General features: G+C 46.7%; 2 protein-coding genes across 5 annotated transcripts in view; both read right to left on the bottom strand.

Annotated features, from left to right (window-relative positions):
* Nucleotides 1-7194, bottom strand: part of MXD1 (MAX dimerization protein 1) — a 20678-nt gene extending 13484 nt beyond the window's left edge. Inside the window, exons 1-3 of the mRNA XM_084765261.1 lie at nucleotides 6243-7194; nucleotides 5841-5940; nucleotides 289-318 (exon numbers count right to left, since the gene is read on the bottom strand). Of these exons, the coding sequence (XP_084621387.1) occupies nucleotides 289-318; nucleotides 5841-5940; nucleotides 6243-6315 (203 nt within the window). The 5' untranslated portion in view covers nucleotides 6316-7194. The remainder of the gene's footprint in view (nucleotides 1-288; nucleotides 319-5840; nucleotides 5941-6242) is intronic.
* Nucleotides 5864-21696, bottom strand: SNRNP27 (small nuclear ribonucleoprotein U4/U6.U5 subunit 27). 4 transcript variants are annotated; one of them, XM_084765264.1, is made up of 7 exons: nucleotides 21553-21696; nucleotides 19699-19819; nucleotides 18106-18218; nucleotides 17606-17685; nucleotides 13956-14020; nucleotides 12939-13032; nucleotides 5864-5940 (listed from the first exon to the last, which is right to left on the bottom strand). In XM_084765264.1, the coding sequence occupies exons 1-6, from the start codon at nucleotides 21584-21586 to the stop codon at nucleotides 12978-12980; spliced, it is 468 nt and encodes a 155-aa protein (XP_084621390.1). In that variant the 5' UTR covers nucleotides 21587-21696; the 3' UTR covers nucleotides 5864-5940; nucleotides 12939-12977. The 4 variants fall into 4 exon arrangements, with proteins under 4 accessions (XP_084621390.1, XP_084621389.1, XP_084621391.1 ...); XM_084765263.1 differs by lacking the exon at nucleotides 5864-5940 and adding an exon at nucleotides 7329-7767; XM_084765265.1 differs by lacking the exon at nucleotides 5864-5940 and adding an exon at nucleotides 9358-11581.

The following is a 21696-nucleotide window of genomic DNA, read 5'->3' as shown; positions in this document are numbered from 1 at the left end:
TGATCAAGGCAGAGCTGCAGAGCAAACCCAAGCCTGCACACCTCACTATCTGTGGGCGTCGTCTGAAGGCATTCCCTGGGAGTAGGTAGGGTGACGGCGCCAGCAAGTGCTTCATCCGGCAGGTGACACATGGGCACCGCTGGTTAGAGGGAGGGCCTGAATAAACTCCTAACTCAGGGGTCTCCATTGGTAACACTGGTGGGGAGTGGGGGTTGGGAGGATTAAAAATGTGATGAGTGATTAATCCATTAAACTCCCCGAGCACCTCCTCCAAATCACCCCACTCACCTGTTCTTCTCCATCTCATTGTGAGTTGATCTGAAAGAGGAACAAGAAAATAAGATTACATTTGTCTTTCAAAAAATCAGTTACTCTTGTCTTTTTTTCTGTGTGCATATGCCTCTCTCCTGTCTCTTTCTTCTCTGTCTCTCTCTCTCTCTCTGTGTGTGTGTGTGTGTGTGTGCTGTAAGCCACATGTCAACATTAGCATCTTTTTGTTATTGTTTTCCACCATAGTTTTTGAGCCAGGGCTTCTCAACGAACCTGGAGCTCTGTTCGGTGGTCAGAGAGCTCTAGGGACCTGTTTCCATACCCACTGTGCAGGGCGCAGAGATGTGTGCGCCCATGCCTGAGCTATACATGGATGTTAGGGGACACATGATTGTACTGTAGGCACATTACCTATAAGCTATCTGGCTAACCCCTATTTTAATTTTTTTCCCTAAAAGGTTGGTAGGAGAGAAGACAGATGAGCGGGGGTGGGGGTGGGGGTGGGGGTGTGGGTGGGGGTGTGGGTGGGGGTGTGGGTGTGGGTGGGGGTGGGGGTGGGGGTGTGGGTGGGGTGGGGGTGGGGGTGTTCCTTGGGTTCTTCTAAAGGAGTCTACTTGGGGAGTCAGATAATTGTTAGTCTCTAAAATACAGTTCAAGGGATGGTGAGATGGCTCAGGGGTTAAGAGCACTTGGTGTCTTGCAGAGAACCAGGGTTTTATTCCTACTACCTACATAGCAGCTCACAATGGTCTATAACTCCAGCTCTCCAGGGACTCTGACCCCCTCTTCTGACCTCTGTGGGCAGCAGCTATATACAGCATGCACATGACATACACATATGCAAAACATTCATATTCATTAAAAATAAAATAAATCTAAAAAATAAAGTTCAAGGAACTCCAGTGAGTTATTAAGAGGCATGCAGTCCTTTTACGGAGGAGGAGGGTCACTTACAAAACCCCGCTGCACAGTGTGATGTGCACTGGAGCTGCACACCATCACGAAGCGTTCTTTAGGGTCTCTGCGCAGCCACAAGGGTGGCATCGTACCGCCACCCCACCTCCTGAGGGAAGTGTACACTAAAACATGATGCTGTGCGGTTACAATGCCTTGTTTTAACTGGTAAAATAACTCCTCCCCAATTCAGCTCCCTGAACTAAATTCCTCCAGAAAGATGCTGCTGCCCCACAGCAGTGAGGTGAAGCAAGGGTTTGCAAAGTCAACAGGAAAGCAGCAGTCTGCTAAAAGCAGGAGTGCAGCTTTGCCCTCCCTGGTATGTAGATAAAGCAATTGCACTACCTCGTCCTTGTTTAACCCCTCTGTTAAATGGGAATAAAACTAATTGCCAATAATCTACTAAAGAAGCACAGATCAATGAGGAAGCAACTGTAAAAGTGACTGGTGAGGCTCAGATGAAAGGCATGCTGGGTGAGAAACCCATGATTAGTGTTTATGGCTGACCTTGGGGACCAGACCTGGCCTTGGACTTTGTGGATAGGTTTTCACAGTTATGAGAAATCAACATGATTCCATCTACATCTGAATGCGGCTTCTCCACGAGCAGGAGGCCCAGGTTTGAAAAGGCATCTGGATTCCCAGGATCCTAATTGGCGCTGGTTGTAAAGTCTGTGACCCAGGCGGTAAAGCCTCATGGCAGCCATGACAAACGCTCAGCCCTGTATGGCATCGTTGCTACCACAGCCAAGTTCACTCACAGTATAGACCAGGGACAGTGTGTGTCTGTGTGGGGATAGAGGGTTGTCTTCAAACAGGAAAGTTCTAGCTCAGCATTAAAAGTCCTCTTCTAGCCATGCCTTTAATCCCAGCACTTGGGAGGCAGAGGCAGGCGATCGCTGTGAGTTCGAGGCCAGCCTGGTCTACAAAGTGAGTCCAGGACAGTCAAGGCTACACAGAGAAACCCTGTCTCGAAAAACCAAAAAAAAAAAAAAAAAAAAAAAAAAAAAGTTCTCTTCTAGGGGTTGACAAGAAGGCTCAGCAGATAAAGATGTTTGCCACAGAGCTTGAGGACCTAAGTTTGATACCCAGGATGCACCTGGTGGAGGGAGAGAACCAACTCCTGAAAGCTGTCTCTGATATCCACAGGCAGGCAGAGGCCCATGTGCGCCTCTATACATACATACAAATAAATAAAAATGTACTAAAATCAAACTTTTCTTCTATAAGGCCCTGGGAGATGAATTTCTATTCATGAGGAGAAATAAATGAGAAAATAATGATGGCATTTTAAGTTTTGTCTCCAGGCCCTCCAAACTGGTGTTCAGTTGGTTCACTGACAACTAGTTCCCCACCAGCCTTCTGGTTACATCCTTCAGGGCATACAGGGACAAATCACAGACATGTGCCTGCAAACACGTGGCACTTTACCTTTAACTGGGAATTCTAAGTTCAAAGTCTGACAGTTTTTGTTGTGTGGTTTTTTTTTTTAAATGGATGAAAGCAGTTAAGACTTCCCTGTTTAACTACAGAGAAGGAGCACTCCACCCTGTCCCAGAAGGTTGTGAGGAGAAAGAGCACATGAGGTACTCTTACCAACAATTTCTGTATTCTTTAAGAGCTACAGACAGACAAACTAACGATCTGCATCTATATTAGAAAAAGTGCTGAAACCTCAAGACAACTTTATCTACAAACTCTGCAGGAAGCATAACTTTTTCCAATCTTTAACTCAAGTCTTAGAAATGACAGGTTTTACTTGATTTCTTAACAGTGTTGGGCACATGGTGCCTTTTAAAGGGGGCTGGCCACCTAACAGGTGCAGCTGAAGTGTGCGTGGCTGGCTGAGACCAGGTTAGGCATTAATAAGAAGCAGCCACCCCCACTGAGCACCGAGGTTTTAATTAAGGCATGGGAGAATGCACAGATACTTTCCTGTGTCAAAACATTTTCCATGCAACCACTGAGGCCTCGAGGACTCTGGATGGCCAGTAAGGTCAATGTCACCCCACAGACGCATACCCTATCAAAAGATAACTCAGCCACATGCAGCACGTCAGAGGGCTCCTCGTGCTAGGTCAACGTCACAGCCACTCCTTATAAAACAGTGCAGTGCCCAAGTCCCCGACTTCCTCTTTCCCATCAGCGGCAGAGCCTGTTTTACTCACGTTAACAAAATACACATCTAAAAATTAGCACAGGCAGGACGTGGACGCAGTTCCAGCTACTTCAGAAGCTGAGGCAGGAGGATCACTGGAACCCAGGAGTTTGGGGCTAGTGGGGCAACAGGCAAGATCTTTGCTTTTTTGTTGTTGCTGTTGAGTGTGGGGATTGAATCCAAGCCTCACTCATGCTAGATAAGTGCTCTGCCCTGGGATGAGGTGCATCTTCTGCCCTGGGATGTTTTTCTTTAAAAATAACAGCAAACAAAACCAAGAAAAACAAAGCTCTCAATTTCAATTCTAAATAATAACTAAGTGATTTTAAAAATGATAAGGAAAGAAAGGGTCTATTTTTCTAAGCTACTGACATTCATTATGCTGTCTGTCTATCTATCTATCTAGACAAGCAGTTTTAAAACAAACTGCATTTTCAGTTACCAATAAGAGATAGTGGCTGAATCTAATTTTTTTATTGTTCAAAGCACAGTATTTCCTCAGACTCCACAGCAAAGAACATAGTATTTCAACCGGAACATGATGAACCTGTTGTTTTGCGAGAGTTCTGTGAACTAGCAGTGTCTCCCTGGGCAGAAGGCTGATTCTGACTGACGGCCAGCAACTCTCTGATGGCTCTCTCACTCCCCAGGTGAGGAGCATGCCAACAGGCACAGAAGAGAGCATACTTACATAAAACTACCTGTTCAGACTTTAATCCTGGACTCTGACTGTATCACACCCATCCCCTGTTAGCGAAGGACATGGACAGCTAGGATAGCCCTATCTCTAAGAGTGGAATGCAAGCCTCCTAAGAAGGGTTTCCAGCTTTTCCAAAACTCAGGAACTGGAGCCACTTTTAGGAGTACTGTGGGCTAATCACAAAGGAAGGAGTCTAGTGCTTGGCTTAACATTTTAAGCTTTCACAATCATCTGGGGCCCAATCACTTCAGCAATATCTTTCTATTCCCCATGCCTCGACGCCCCCAGCAACCTTCCTATACTGTTACGGTGTTAGAGCTTAAGACTAGCGAGGCGGACAGTTCCTCCCAATTCACGAGTGGTAATAATAAAGGCCAATGTGGAATACACTAGTACAGACACAACAATAAACAGCACACAAGCTTTTGGAGTTCATCTATGTGAAAACAATACTATTGCAAATGCAGCAAAGCCCTTTTTGGTGCCACTGTTGGACTCACGCCACTGCGAACATCCTCCTTAAAGGCTGTAGTGCCACGTGCAGTCCTACTGACTACCACCCCCCGCCAGGCTATGCTAGATGAGAGGATCAGGAAGACCCACCAGGTAATTACTAGGTCCAGTCCACCCTTCCGGTGCCTTAGTCAGGAGCATGGTGTAGTGTGCTGTTCAGTTCTATGATTCCAACACTAAGGACGATGAACAGGGTGGACCAAGGACGAGGTGGGTGAATTTGAGTGGGCACTTCCTGGGGTTTAGTGGTCTGTATTAAGCCACAGAGGCTACCTGTATAGTACTTGTGAGGAGGAGAGATTGGGATTCTAAACTGGAAATGAAAACATCAATGCTTTTAGTTGACAGGCATGGAAGACATGGCCCTAGTAACACAGGCTCCTACCAACTAGTTAGGGCTTTTGTTTTTGTTTTCTGAGACAGGGTCTCACCATGTAGCCCTGGCTGGTCTGGAATTCCCTCCAACTCACAGAGCTCCACCTGCCTCTGCCTCCTGAGTGCTGGGATTAAAGACGTGCACCATCATGTCCAGCTACAACTAGTATTTTAAGAGCAAAGCGGGGACGACACACACAGGGACAGTAACAGATGAAATGTTAGTGTGGATCAGGGGCTGCGAGTCCCCAGCCCTTAGCTAAACATTGCGGTGAAATTCGCAGCTTTAGAGGACTATATTGTAATCTGTGGAGCTAACAGGAAAAGGCTGCAACTTACTGACATCCTAATGTTGCTCACATCTTCTCACAGAAGTGGGCTCTAACCTCAGTCACTGGGTACAGCCATCAGGAAGAGAGGTCACAATTGAGTCATCAAACTACCTCATTTAATGTACACGTTAAATACAAATTTCTACTACCTGTGTCAGGCAGGCCATATATTTTTGTTGATAAAATCTTCTCTATAATAAGCACAATCAACTGGTAACCCGCCACGTTGTGAATTAAAGGAAACATGGGAACTATATTGCTTGATGAGGAAGGCAAAAGTAGTGGACCCTACTGCTACCCCCGCTTGGAAGCTTCAGAGTTTTGCTTTGTTCCGAGGGTAAAAACTAGAATTAAAAAAAAAAAAAGTCACAATGAACTATAAGATATTCTTACTTTTTTCAGCTTAAAAAAGAAGGGCTGCTTGGCACCCTGTGCGCACTAATGAGCCCTCAATGTATCGGTAGGGCTAGAATCCCTTACGTCTACTAACAATCAGCCGGCGTGTTAGCTACAGAGAAGGCGAACACTGAACGGTTACCTGCTGCTGGTGCTGTTCTTCTTGGGCTTGTTCCTCCGTTTGAAGGCATCTCTGTCCTTGCTACTGTACGGCAACATGGAGGCATACCCATGTTCAGCTTCTAGAAAACCGAGGGGTCCTGTTAATGAATGGGCCCAGAGCATCTGACAACCTGTCCCCGCGTCCGTCTGTCTGTCGGAGTCCGGGGCACCGGGCGGGCGCAGGCAGGCAGAATTCTGAGAACAATGCCTGCTCTTTCCTGGCGTGGACGCCCTCGGTTCGGAGCAGGTGTGGAAGGTTCCAGCTGCTCGCCGCCCCCCGCGCTCGGCTTTTGGGGCGCGGGCCCGGGGGTTGGTGCTCGAGGCCGGCCCGCGCCCCAACCACCCCAGCGGCCGCCCGCCCAGCCCGCAGCCCGCCGTGCACCTCTCTCCCGCCGCTCCAGGTAGTCGGCCGCCTCCAGCAGCAGCTGGATGTTCATCCCGACGGCTGTCGCCATCCTGCACCCGGCGGGCCGCCTCTCCGTGCCCGCGGGCCACCGGCCGGGAACACCGAGGAGCCGCCGCGCTGGCCAGCCAGGAGGGGCAGCGCTGGGACAGCACGGAGCCCAGAGCCCAGCCGCCACCGCCGAGTGTTTATCCCGACTCGCCGCCGCCCGCCCCCGGCCCCGTCCTTTGACAGGCCCGCGGCGGCGGCGCCCCTCATTGGGTTGTCCGAGGCCCGGCCCGCCCCCGACTCGCTACGATTGGGAAAGTGCCATCGGCCCCGCCCCAGAAGCCCGCTCCTCCCGCTGGTTGGCCGGGCTTGACAAGGCCCGGACTCCGCCCCCCACACCCCATTGGTCACAGGACTCGCAACTCCGCCTCATGCTTCTGCCGGCCTCCCATTGGCTCCACGCCGACAGCCGGGCCCCCTTGGGCTGTGCGGATATTGGGCAAAAACAGAACAGGGAATGCCGCTGCGCCCGCGCCTCATTGGCTGAGCCCTCGGAAACCTCCCGGCTACGATGACGTCACCGCTCTGCCCGAGCAGCGGTCCACTCCCGGACCTCTGATTGGTTACAAGGCAGGAGGGCAAGGCCGGGCCCCCGCCCACTGGTTGCCGACCTGTTGCCCACTGTCTCCGGGGAGAACTTCAGGCCTAGTTGAGCACCTAGGACAGATGGTGGCACCTAGCTCCCACCCCAGGGGTCATGGGAAACAGCCGGCTCCCTTATACCACCGCTGCGCCTAGTGGCCTGGTGCCTACAGAGTATAAAGCAGAACCCAGGACTGCCCCTTCCATTCCGGAGGAAAACACTCCGGAGCAGGCCTCTCCCCGTAGGCCACAAATCGCGCGTGCTCCACTCACATCCGCAGGAAAGCTCAGTCTGTAAACACAGGTCCTTGAGCGATCACGGTTTTTGAAATGAGAGCCCATTCGAGACCCAAAGTGCAATGTCAACATCTCCAATGTAAAAGACAGGAATAAAGAGCTACGGGGTAAGAAATCCACAAACCAAAATGAGCAGGGTATTTTAAAAATAAAAGCGTTTATCTTTTCTTAGTATATACATGTCAAGTAATCTACTACACTGTTTCTATCCCCCAGGACAATCCTGAGGGATTGCCTTCATTACCTACATTTTGCACAAAAAGAGGCTCAGAGACAAATAACTTCTGTTCTCCCTTAGCCTGAGGAAAGACCTGAACCCCTGTCATCTCACCCACAACTGGCCTGGCAATCCTCTAATCTGCAATTATACAAAAACAAAGCCAACAGCAACAACAAAGCAAAGCAAAACAAACAGACAGACAAACAAACAGTATTGCAGACAGTCACAGAACACAATTCAAACTGCGGGTTGCAGTGCAGTGGAGAAGGCTACCCTGCCTGGCCCTGCACGGATCCAAGCAAGGACTCTACGCTGACACACACACACTGGCGGCAGTTTTTCATGAAGGCATGGAACCTGAAAATGAGAACGGGGAAAAGAACCACTTGGGACATTGTTAAATTAAGTTTAAAAACTAAAGTAATGTATGCAATTGTTAAACAATTTAATATTCATAGAAATGCTTTGTGTCAGCCATTTTTAACATCTTGGGGTTTCCTCCCAAGTTTACTGTGAATATTTGACATCTTTTCAGTCTTTCTTTTTTGCTCTCAACAATTTGTTTCAACACAATCTTATTTCAGGATATTTCTTTCCCTTTATCACTCTAACTGAAAAGCCACACGGTTCTTTGTAAAAGGGTGGTCAAAGTTTGAAACCTAAGCCAGAGAGAACAAATAAAGCAAGTAAGTTAAGCACCAAGAAGTCTAAATTCAACCCAATTACATAAATACCAGCAAGTAAGGTTTAGGGATACAGCAAGTTCCTTTCCTGTTGACAGAAGAAATGGATTCCTGATACCAACAAGGCCCTGACATCAGAGAGAACACAGCATCTGCTGCCATCTACTGGCCGTGAAGCAGGAGGTGGGAACAAAGGGTGCTCCAACACTGAGTACTCACAAGCCAAGCCACAGCCCCCAGCACTACACAGGCATGAATGATAAATAGGCCTTGCCTCCCAAACACCAGAGTTCAAAAATGCTTGGAACCCAGTTCTATGGCAAGAATTTTAATGAAAAAATCTGCATATGATAGCATAAGGAAGGTGCTTTTCAGCTTGCAAGAAAAACTAAGAACTGAGTAGTTAAAATGGAGAAACAACCATCCGACACGGCTATCAGCTTTGATCTAGTCCCTTCGTCCCTGGCCTAGCGGCTTTTCTTCCCATGATCCCAGCTAAATGAAAAGTTGCTGCCAATGCGGAGCTCACCTCATACTGTCACATCTGACCAAGGGAGGCTGCCTCGGCGGGTACCTCGGAACTTGATCCCTACAGTCCTCAACTGCCTGAAGGGTATAAGGCTGTGGGAATTAAAATCCTCTTCACAACCAAGTTTACAAAACTGCTATGAGGTAAATTTTGTCTTTTATGTTTCTGAGATATGGATTTCATTTTGTGAAGAAGCAAATACCCAGACAGGACATCTCTGCTTCAGTAGCAAGCCCTTCTTTGCTGTCACTGTAAACATTTCCATGTTGTGGCTCTTCTCATGATATTAGAATCTTCAAAACCTCTAAAAGGGAAATACGCACACATGCACGTGTGTGCACCCATACACTACTGTGTTGCAGAGGACACAGAAGAGGGCAGCGGCGGTCTTTATGTGGGCACAAATAGCTCCTTAGGGCTCCATGTTAATCCTATCTCTAGATGCTTTTGTTGTAAATAAAAAGAGAAAGCAGGGTGTGGTACAGCACAATTGCAGCCCCAGCACTCAGCACGGGGCAGGCTACAGACAAGGGAACTAGGGGCTGGAGGGCACCTGCTGCTCTTACACAGGACCTGGCTTTGGCTCCCAGCACCCACATCAGGTGGCTCACAACCATCTCTAACTCCAGTTCCAGGCGATCTAATGCCTCTTCTATGTGGTGTACATACAGAGTGCAGGCACATAGACATAAATACAACTTAAAAACCAGTGACTTTCAAAAGGGGCATTAGTCCTATCTTAATATCTTAAATACTTTGCAAAACCAAATATCAGAAGTGGTTCAGTGAGAAAGCTGACAGCACTACACTCCAACTCAAAAGGCACCAGGCACTCCATGGACCTGGGGCTACAGCAGCAAAAAGGCAAGTCAGTCCTCAGAATGGAACAGCCAGTTGGTCAAAGCATGGAGGCTGTAAGCTTGTGGTAAGTGCTGTGAAGAAAGTGGAGGGGGGCTTGGAGAGCAGCTACAGCAGGGGAATGGAAAAGCTTACACAAGTCATTACACAGCCCAGTACTTTTACTTTCACATAGACAGACCAGGGAACTGAGAATAATCACACATTCATTGTAGCTGGGGGAGCGGTGCGCAGTTTTAATACCAGCACTGGTGAGACAAAAGCAAGGAGATCTCTGAGAGTTTGAGTTCTAGGACTGCCAGGGCTACATAGAGAAAAAACTTGTCTCAAACAAACAGGTAAATGTTTATCCAAAAGTATACTATTGTCCCTGGAATATTATTCACAAAAGCAAGAGCAGCCTAAATGGCCCCCTGCTGTTGTTGAAATATAAGCAAAACAAGGTATAACCTGAGAATGAAGTATTCATCAGCTGTAAAAAGGAAGAGGGCACTAATACACGCCACAGTGTGGGTGACACCAACTGAGAGCAGCCAGGCAAAACAGCACATGATTCCACTTATAGGAAACACCCCCAACAGGCACACTGAAGACATGGTGTATATTAGGGATCTGTGAGGGTAGGTGCTGAGGCTAGAGCATTAAGAGAGTTCAAGGTTTCTTTGGGGGGCTGCTGAGAGACTCTAGAAGTAAAGAGGAATTCCTGTCTAAATGGACACGCTAAAACTACCATCAACTTTAACACAGTATGTTTTATGATCTACGAATCTCTCAATAGAGAGAAGGTACATGAGCACATTCAGAGAAGAGGGAACATTCCAGAGGAAGAAAAGTTAAGTGGAAAGCCGAGGCAGGCACATGTCTGGCCTCAAAGAAGAGCAAAGAGCACAGCATGTGTTCAAGCAGTGAGCTAGGGTGTGAGTACAGATCACAAGGGGGCCTGGAGACCGTAGAGAAACGGACTTTATGCCAACAGTCTCGCCGAGAGCAGGGGGAGCGTGAGGCGATGTGTGCTGTGGGGTGGAGAGTGCACAGAGGCCTATCTGAGCTACTACTGCAGTCCAGGCAAGAGTGGGAGCTTAGACTGGTGTTGGTGGTGAACAGTGGCCAAACAAACATCAGATGGATTTCCCAGTCAGCCAGATGCAGGCTATGCAAGAGAGCAGTTGATGAGGACCCCAGCATTTGTCTGAACGAAGAAGTAAATGCAATTCAGGGAAGAGCACAGCAGGAAGCAAGGGCCCTCACACTGAGGAGTCTGATGCTGTAGGCACGAGCAAGGCTGCAGTTTAGTGAAGGTCCACCCTAACACGCACAGCCAAAGCCACGAGGGAGACAGGGCCACATGGAAGTAGCGAGCCAAAGGACAAAGCCCTGGCCATGCCAACACACAGCTACGAAGGAACAGAAGATCTGACACAGGCGTGGCCCTGGAAGAGAGCAGCTGTTAGAGGATAAGGTCCTAGCCATATTCCCCTCCCCTTCCTCCCAGATTTAAAAATCTACCCAAAGGGAAATGGAGATCCTTTTGTTACGTGAAATAAGCATGACCAACACAAATACTGCGTGTTTTCTCTTCAACATGAAATCTAGATTTAAATACACATGTTTACATACATGTGAATGGGGTCATGAATGTATAAAGGGGACCATGAGAGAAGAGAAAGAGATCTTGAGAGGGCGGGGAAAAGAGGAGCAGGTGCTGGAACATGAAGCACCGGGAGAACTACTTGGAGGAGGAGGAGAAGGCAGCAGAAGGGGCAGCCGTGGGGAGAGTGAACGGGAGCCAAAGCGGGGTGATGCAGACCACGGAAGTGCCCGACACCACCCATTCCTGTGTGTGCTAACCAAGAAATTAACAAGGACATTAGAGATATAGCCAAAAAGAATACAAAATAATGAGACACAAGTGTGACTGCAGAACGGTTTAAAATTGCGAAAGATCAGAAATAATCTGAATGTTAACATTTACAGGGGCAGCTGGGCATGGTGGCCTTTAATCCCAGAACCTGGGAGGCAGATGCAGGTGGATCGCTGTGAGTTCGAGGCCAGCCTGGTCTACAAAGTGAGTCCAGGACAGCCAAGGCTACACAGAGAAACCCTGTCACAAAAAACCAAAAACAACAACAAAATTAAAAAACCCAAAAAAACAAAAACAAACAAACAACACCCCAAACCTCCTGCACCCCCCAAAAGAAAAAAACCCCAACAACACATTAACAGGGGCTATAATAGCCATAGTCTACCTGCTTAAAGTGGAGGGGGCTTACACGCACTGCCCAATGAAGGCTTTGCTAAGAGCAGTGGCATAACCAACTTCCGTTCAAAGCAGACACATATAAAAATATGTTTATGTATTTTTCTCTGAGTGGACAGGCAACTTGCTGTAGATAACCTTCCCAAGGTATCAAAAAAAGTTGATCAATTATGGTACACCTAAAAAGCCACAGGATGCCACATCTCTAAACAACAGTATGAACATAAAAATCTTCATAGTAAAGCCTGGCAGTGGCGGACACGCCTTTAATGCCAGCACTCGGGAGGGAGAAGCAGGCGGATCTCTGAATTTGAGGCCATCCTGGTCTACAGAGGACAGCAGGGTTACAGAAATAACCATGTCTCAGAAAAAATAAATAAATAAATAAAAATAAAAACAAAGTGTTCACAGTAAATGAGGCCAGAGTTAGAGGGGGGGCTGTATGTATATTTTACTTATTTCATGGGTGGGGATAAGAAAATATTTCCATAAGAGCCTGAAAAGACACACACAAAATCTTGTGGGTGTAAATTAAAGGGGAATTTGGCTTTTCTTTCGCTGTCTGGTTTTCCTAAGTATTTTTTTTTTTTTACAGCAAACATGTATGGCTTTTGTTACTGAGAGAACACAGTAAATGGGGAGAAATGAAGGATAATCAAAAATCTAAAGCTATAGCTTTTCTTTCAGTTTTTAAACTTCCAAGACTCAAGATATCTAAATCTAAACTGGCATGGTGACATATTTTCAATCCCAGCAACAAAGAGACAGAGGCAGGAGTGCCCCACTTTCAAGGCTAGCCTGGGCTATATAACAAGACCTTGTCTCAAGAAAAAACAAGTCTATGTGTAGAAAGAGAAAATGTCTAGGGAGAATCTTAAATCTAGTAATAAAAATATTTGTCAAATAAATATAAAATGGGTAGAAATATTGTTTTATTAGGGAAAAGTATCTAAGTTACCTTCCATTTTTAAGCACACCTAGCAAGCATCCGAGGGGAAAGCACATCCAGGTTCTAAGGACAGACAAACGGGCTGGCAGCCACCCCAGGGACCCCAGGGACATGGCCTTCAAGTGTTTACCTTCTTCCTGAGGAAAGTAGGTAAACTGGTGACATAAATAAGACTTTCTTACTTTATAAGAAGGAAGAACTAAGATCCTGTTTTGATGTGTATTAAATACAAAATATAAAATACTTTCTGACCCAGACGAGGGGGAAATCCTCCTTCCAACACCTCAAGTCTCATGCAATAAAATCCAGAGGTCTGTTGAATCCACCTTTTCGATTCATGTATTGCCTATGATAAAAAGAGAAAAGTATTTTTTTTTAAAGTTTGGACTCTTATTTTAAAAATATAAAAACATACTTCAAGAATTCAAACTAAAGCTGGGTGTGGTGGCACACACGCCTTTAATCCCAGCACTCAGAGGAGGCAGAGGCAGGCGGATCGCTGTGAGTTTGAGGTCAGGCTGGTCTACAAAGCGAGTCCAGGACAGCCAAGGCTACACAAAGAAACCCTGTCTCAAAAAACAAACAAACAAAACACAAAAAACCAAATAAACAACAACAACAACAACAACAAAACAAAAAGAAAAAAAAATCAAACTAACAACACCTTTTCAAATGAACATTATCTGGCTGTGATGGTGTGAGCCAGAATCTCCAGCACTGCAGGTGTGCAGGTGTGCAGGTGTGCAAGTGTAAGGACTGCAAGTTCAAGCCCAGCCTGGGATACAAAGAGACCCTGTTTCAAAAAGAGGGCCAAGGAGACGGTGCAGTGGGTAAGGGCGTTTGCCTTCCAAGCACAAGGAATGTGAAGAGCTGGGCATGGCTACGTGTGCTGTAACCCCAGAAGTGGGGGAGAGCTCACTGACACAGTCTAGCCAGAGCTATGAGCTCTGCTTCAGAAACCATGCCTCAGTGCTGTAACGGGCAGAGCTACTTGCTTACATGAACATTGGGAGGAAATTTTAATATATCAGAATCCACAACAAAGACAGTATATTTCACAGGAGCCAGTCTTGTGGCCCGTGTTTGAAATTCAAACATCTGGGCAGTGGAGGCCCGAGGACTGGGTCATGTTTATCTTCAGCTATAAGTCTCAAAAAGTGGGGGAAGGACGCCTGAGTGAGCACACCCATGCAAACAATATGGAAAATGTCAACATTTCTTTTCCAAGAGTTCAAGCACAAACACAGCCCGGGGGAGGGGCCTCCATACCTGTACTTCCTCTTCTGAGACACGTTTATGGCATAGGCGTTTACAGAGCCATCTACCTTCTTGCCCTGGAGAGAAACAGGAAGCCATGTTAAATACCTGACTCACAGAGGGGATCCTGTGGCTACATTTTGAGTAGCAAGAGCCATTCAAGGAAAAGGCCCAATGAAGGAGAGATGTCAGCTCCAGAGGACACCCCACGGACTTTCAAGTGTCACAATTCTGTTCATACCTAAGTATCAATATAGTATTCAAATAAACAAACATTCAGAGCTGGGGTGTTCTTAGTGATGGGGTGCCTGCCTTGCATGCACAATCCTTAGCACCACACACACACACAAACTCAACAATAAGCATTCATTTTTTATGTGATGAGCAAGGCATGTTGGGAAACAGAAGCAGATCGAACTTCCTTCAAATCAAAGAATTTTTTTTTTTTTAACCGTACAGGGTTTCTCTGTGTAGCCCTGGCTGTCCTGGAATTCACTTTGTAGTCCAGCCTGGCCTTGAACTCACAGAGATTCACTTGCCTCTGTCTCCCGAGTGCTGGGATTAAAGGCCTGTGCCACCCAGCGTCAAAGAATCTTTTGAAATAAGAGAAAAGTTCTCATTTAGCCTTTGCTTATAGTATTCTCAAATGAAGCTGGGACAGTTCTCTTTATGTTTCTAATTCCCATTTCTTGCAGAGAAGGTTTGACATTTAATCAGGAGTTGGAACTTGAAGCAGGTCCGAGACGAGCTGATGCTGTTGGCTTCCCAAACACACAGCTTCCTTCTCATGGTGTCCACACTCCACGCGGCCACTTCACCCCTTTCCCATTTGCTCCCGTGCTAGGCTTCATGTCTGACTTGCCTTCCCTGAACCATCTGGCCCTCAGCTATCTGCGTGCTGTCCACTGGCCAAGGCCTAATTCCAATGATCCAGTTGCTGACAGTACCACTGTCTTTTCTACTGCTGAACAGAAGCAATGTCAACTGTGGTTCCCCAAAGCATCATGTGTTACCCTACAATAGTATGCTGCTGCCTTTGCTTGTCTGTTAGTTTTCAGGTGGACTCGAGCAGCCCAGGACAGCTTACATGTACCTGATGATGGCCTGAACTTCTCGATTCCTCTGCTCAAAAGTGCTAGGATTATAGGTATGCGCCACCACATGTCACTTGAGGCTACAGCTTCTTGATGGAGGCTGCACTCTTAGGTCTGTCCATATAGATGTACACAAACCTGTGCATGCACTCATGTAGAGGCCAGGGCTCTATGTTGAGTGTTTTCCTCAGTTGCTCTCCATATTTTAAATGGTTTCACACTTGTCTTGTGTGTATGTTGTTCACACACACACACCCCATCTCACTAGCCCTCTCTACCTTACGTGAGACAGGATCTCTCACTGGTCTTATCAGGCCTGCTAGAGTGCTGGCCAACAAGCACTAGGCACCCGCCTATCTCTCTGTGTTGGTTGCCGTTCCACTGCTGGGATTACAGATGCACACTATTGAACCTGGGGCTTTTTGTAGGTGCTGGGGATCTAAGCTCAGGGCCTCATATTTGCACAGTCAGCCCTTTGTCAACTGAGCCACCTCCTAAGTCCCAATTTGGACTTAATTTTCTTTCTTTCTCTATTCTTTTGGTTTTTCAAGACAGGGTCTCTCTGTGTAGCCTTGGCTGTGCTAGATTCATTTTGTAGACCAGGCTGGCCTTGAAATCAGAGACTCAGAGATCTGCCTGCCTCTGTCTCCTTAAGGGCTGGGACTATAGGTGTGCGCCACTGAGCCCAGCTAGACTTAATTTTTTATTCCTAGTTTCATTTCTATTTTCAGGAGAGCAGTGATACTGAATAAACTACTCAGAGTTTCATCACTCGAGTAGGCAAGACCTGGAAAGACTAGCCATGCATAGGAACAGTATGCTGAACTTCTCACTGAGTTCATCCTCCAGAGGTTTACTCATTTTTGGAGGCTTTTGGAGAGTTGCATATTACTAACTCTATTCTCATGCCAGGAGAAACATATTTATCCATTAGTAAAAATAAGGAAACAATGAATGTTTAATAGAAAGAAAAAGAATGAGCCAAGAGACTTTAACTGACAGACAGGACGCTCAAGTGCACATGAGCTAAATTAACACCTATGTGAAGTGGTCTGAGACCAACCACATATGGGCGGGGCTGTGGCTCAGTGGTGCATAAATGACCTATCATGCACTGAGCCAAACCAGACCGAAGAAGAGCCCTGACCCCGCTGCCTTCATATTATGCTACACTGCATTTTGTAGAATCTAAAATTGCTTAATGTCTCCTTTATAAGCAAACCTCTTCTGACTACAGCGTGTCAGTGTCTTGAGACCTTTACAACCATCAGGAATTACAAATATGAACCAGGCAATTACAAGACCCAAAACCAAGGTCCTTCCGCCTTTTCCCCTCGAGACAGGGCTTCTCTGTGTAGCCTTGGCTGTTGTAGACCAGGCTAGCCTCGAATTCACAGCAATCCGCCTGCCTCTGCTTGCTGAGTGCTGGGATTACAGGTGTGCACCACCACGCCAAACTGAAACAGCTTGGTTCCCTCTGCCACTATTTTTGTTTGTTTGTTTGGTTTTGGTTTTGGTTCTCTCTGTGTAGCCTTAGTTGTCCTAGACTTACTTTGTAGGTGAGGCTGGTCTCACACTCACAGCGATCCACCTGCCTCTGGCATGTGCTCCAGACATCGCAGGAATTAGAAAGAAAGCCTTACAGCATGCGAGATGACACCATCCATCAACAACTTAGGGAACAGGGGACCAGCAGGAGGAGGTTATTTGTGATAATCCTTTTGCACAAACGCGCTGTTCTCCTTGTCCTCAGTTCACTTTACCTCTCACCTGTCCCCCATACAGTCCCCATGGTCATCTTCTGGAAACACAGTTTCATGTCACTCCCTTGTTTATAGTCCTTGCTTTGGCTTAGAGATTTACCTCTGTTGGTAGAGCGTTGGCTAGTGGTTGTAAAGCCTGGGGTTCAGATCCCAGCACCACACAAACTGGGCATGGTGGTGCCTGTCTGCGAATCCCATCACTCGGGATCCAGAGGCAAGAGAATCAAAAAGTTCAAGGTCTTCCTTGATTATATACCAAGTTTGCGGCTAGCCTGGGCTAAGTGCTATCTTGTCTCAAGAAAAGTGACTGTGGACTAAAATCCTTGCTTCTTAATCCCAGCACTCAGATGACATGGGCAAGAGGACTTCAAGTTTAGGGCCAGCCTGTGCTACATAGCAAAACCCTTCTGAAAAGGAGCAAAAAGCTCCTGTTCTAACCCTCCACAGGCTCTAATCCCTTCATCTGGCTAAGAGCACAGTAATCCTCTGAGTTTGCCCTGAGTCCCACCACAGACAGCCCCAGGCAGTCACTAGCAGTTACTGGTCCGCCATGCACCTTGTCCCTCACACTTGACAAGCCCTGAGCTTCAAATGGACTTGTTCCTTTTCTGTCTCAGCACTGCCTGCCCTTGAAGACTGACATCCTGTGTGCTGGAGGTTCCCTGAAAGCTTGGTGCTTTCTCTGTACTCAGAGACTGACTACAACAAAATAAGTTACTAGTGACAGCAAAAGAACACAGAAAACCAGGACAGGTGTAAAGGACACGCTCAACCTAAGCATGTACCCGGTCCATGTCTTACTTACTTTTGTGGAGTCAAAAGAGGCAAATCCCATTAACTTCATCATTTCAATTTCTTCCTCTGTTTTACCCTCCAAATCTTCCTCTACAAAAATGAATGGGGTTTTGAATCTTTATCATTTTATTTGTGGATGCATAGAGATGTACATTTGTACCAAAAAAAAAAAAAAAAAGAATAGCAACATACTTGTATACATTTCACCTCACCAGCAAATAAAATAAAAATTTAACATGAAACATTGACTAATCTGACAGAACAGAATGTCCATCATGTCTGCCCCACACACCTTTAGCATCGGATGCAATGCCATCAACCTTTGAGCATGTTCCCCAAAAAGAATTTTTTCATGATTTTTATAATACTGTCCCTAAAACAGAACCAATACACACACACTGGAATTCACTATTGTATAATGTCCTATAAAAGGTTAATATTTATGTTCAAAATTGTACTTTTAACATGACTGAAATTATCTAAACAAGTCAGCTTATCCAGTAACATTACCGGTAATCTGACGTTCTTTGCTCTTTATTTCTTTAGTTTCTTTCTTTTCCTCGTCTCTTCTCTCTTTCAGTCGAGAAGGGGAGGGAGACGTGGATCTATGTCGTCTTGGAGACCTAGTATTTATGAAGTAAAGACGTTAGAAACACACACAAGGCCGCCCTGTTGGTCCCTACAGCTGTCCATGAGCTTCCATGAGGAGACTGAACACAGCCAGCGACAGAGGACAGAGTCTACCCTCCAGTGCAGACGGAGGAAGGGTCTGTCTGGTGGTTGGAAGAAAAGCTTCATTTACCACTCACGAAGTCTAGAAAAGTCTGTGAGACAGAAAAATCTGCCTCCCACACTGTTAAGAGGGGCTGGAGAGATGGATTGGTGGTTAAGAGCAAGTGCTGCTTTGGAAGAAGACTCAGGCTTGGTTCCCAGTCACCTATAACTGCAGCTCCTGGGATCTGACACTCTCTGGCCTCTGTGGGCAGCACAGGTAGGTACATGGTTAACACGTAAACTCATGCAAGTGTACGTATATTTAAAAATAGTTTTAAAGAAAGTGTGTAGGCCGGGCGTGGTGGCGCACGCCTTTAATCCCAGCACTCGGGAGGCAGGGACAGGCGGATCGCTGTGAGTTCGAGGCCAGCCTGGTCTACAAAGTGAGTCCAGGACAGCCAAGGCTACACAGAGAGACCCTGTCTCGAAAAACCAAAAAAAAAAAAAAAAAAAAAAAAAAAAAAAAAAAAAAGAAAGTGTGTAATGGGACGGGTAAGATGGTTCCAGAGGTAACAGCGCTTGACAGCCTGAGTTAAATCTCAAGGGCCCATGCAGTGGAAGGAGGAAAGGGACTCCCACGTTACCCCTCCACACCCACCTGCCCACTTGCACACCCACTTCAAGTGTAATAAACAACTCTAACATGAACATATGTGTGTTTCTAACGACTATCCTCCTAAACAACTACTGATGTTTCTAAAGCAACAGCCCACTTCTACCTCCCTTCTAAGGACGCCTGTTCTTGACTGTATGCTTAAATCTGTTACTCTACCAAGCTGGGCTGGAGAGAATGGCTCAGTGGTTAAGAGCACTGGCTGCTCTTCCAGAGTAAATGGGTTCTAGCCCCGGCCATGGCTTACAACTGTCTGCAACAGTTTCTGACGCACCACATGCAGACATACAAGAAGGCAAACCATCAATACACAGAAAATAAAAATAAGACAAATATCTTTTAAAAAGACTACTCTACTATGCAGTGTAATTAAACCATATGCCAAGAGTAATACTAGCTTTAGAACGTGTGGTTAAACTCTGCCATTTCATGAAACTGGAAGTTCCCTTCCACGTGATACAGGCAAAGTTAAGGGTAGCTCCCAGGCTTTTTGTTTTTTGTTTTGTTTTGTTTTGGTTTTTGGTTTTTTTGAGACAGGGTTTCTCTGTGTAGCCATAACTGTCCTGGACTCACTTCGTAGACCAGGCTGGCTTCAAACTCACAAAGATCCTCTTGCCTCTGCCTCCTGATTGTGGGGATTAAAAGCCCACATCACCATGCCCAGCTCTGCTCTCTGCATCTTTGAAGTCAAGCTTATCTTCTTTCTTTACACTCACCTGGAGCGTCTTCGGTGCGGGGATCTTGAGCGGCTCCTTCTACGATCTCTCTCCCGGGATCTGGACCTTTCTCGGCGTCTTCTTTCTCGATCCCGGGATGTGGACCGGGACCGCCTACGTTCTAATACAAACACACAAAAACAGTGGAGCTGACAGTTAATGCAAACACCTAGAGCTGTCCTATTGGAGCATAATGTAAGCCACTTCCAGCAGTCATAAAAAAGCAGCTCAGACTGGGTGTGGTGGCCCACCCCTTTAATCCTAGCACTCAGGAGACAGAGGCAGGAGGATTGCTGTGAGTTCAAGGCCAGCCTGATCTACAAAGAGTCCAGAACCACCAAGGCTAACATGAGGAGAGACCCTGTATGGGGGGGGGGTAAGAAGAGCCCAGGGGGAAACAGCAGTTGGAGGCCAGTCTGTGAGTTCCAGAAACAAACAAAAAGTAAGTTGTGGGCATAGTGACACACCTGTAACACCAGGGCTGGGAAGAGGAGGCAAAAGCATCAATTGTTCAAGACCAAACTCTGGTAGCGGTGGTAGGGGGAAGTTGCTCAGAAATTTGCCTTGCATGTGAGAGGCACTAGGTTCAGTTCTCTTCACACACACACACACACACACACACACACACACACACACACACACACACACACCCCTAACACTTCAACACATAACTTAAAGTCAAAGAATGTGGTATATTTAAAATCATCTATATTTCTACTCTTTATACAATAGTTCACTATCCATTCTGATATTTTTATCAATCAGAATAATTTTCCTTTTTTTTTTTTTTTTTTTTGGTGGGGAGGGGAGTTTCCAGACAGGGTTTCTCTGTGAAGCCCTGGCTGTCTTGGATTTGCTTTGTAGCGGTTGGCCTTGAACTCACAGAGATTCACCTGCCTCTGCCTCTCGAGGGCTGGGATTAAAGGTGTGCACCACCACACCCGGCAGCTCACGCCTTTAACCCCAGCCTTTGGGAGGCAGAAGCACGTGGATATGTGAGTTCGAGGCCAGCCTGGTCTACAAAGTAAGTCCAGGACAGCCAAGGCTACAGGGAGAAACCCTGTCTTGAAAAAACAAAAGTAAATAAATAAATAAAGGCGTGAGCTGCCTGGATCCAGCCAGGATCATGGTTTTAACACAAAGGTTTGTGCTTTCTGAAAGTCGGCTGTGTAAGAGTACGGTTTTTCTCCCCCCATACTTGTTTAATCTACCATTTCTTGTATTAATTAGTAAATTGGTCAAAGTAAAGCATGCCACACAATATGTATTCTTTCCCACAAAGGAAAAACCCACAATGTATTGTAAAGTTGCATCATTTCAAGGGCTTAATTTGCCTGAGGTCCTGGTTGGCTGGTAAGAAAATCGAGTGTTCGCCAATTAAAGATGAGCCTTGTTCTAACATCTAGAGACTCTAATTCTAATCCCTTAACATGGCTAAGAGGCACAGAAACTCTGAGTTTGCCACAAATTCCCACCTCAGTACTGTACCCTCAGGGGCTGGGGTACACAAGACATTAGGCTACCCGGTCTCAAATTCTAAACACTTCTAACTAAGGACCTGCAAGGCACTAAGATTTAGTAAGCATGTGTGAGCAAAGGCAATCACATGCTGAATGCTATGGAGGGTGACGTGAGATACCAAATCAACCCTTCAAGGTAAAATTACCCACGATGATTACGGGAATTGGAGAAAGGTGGGCTGATTTATTCACGGTCACCCAGAAGCTAAGCGAAGGAACTGTGTAACTCTAATTCATGGCGGGGCAGGGGAGCGCAGGCTCTCCCCGTCCCTCCAGGTTGAGGACCCGGATAGTGCCTGTCACAGTCCCGAGCCGCGCGACTTTCTGGACTCACCCCTTCGCGGGGAGCGGCTTCGGCTTCGACCCATCGGAGTCCTACTCTTCTGACCGCCCCGGAAACGACTCCACGACTTCCGAAGCAGCCGGAAGTTGGTTTTGCCCGCCGACTGGAAACTCGCCGGAAGCGTTGGGAGGGTTC

The sequence above is a fragment of the Acomys minous genome (assembly GCF_964271855.1).
Source record: "Acomys minous genome assembly, chromosome: 17".
Lineage (NCBI taxonomy): Eukaryota > Metazoa > Chordata > Mammalia > Rodentia > Muridae > Acomys > Acomys minous.
Note: the sequence above shows the minus strand (reverse complement) of the source record. Positions and strands in the feature narration are given on the sequence as shown.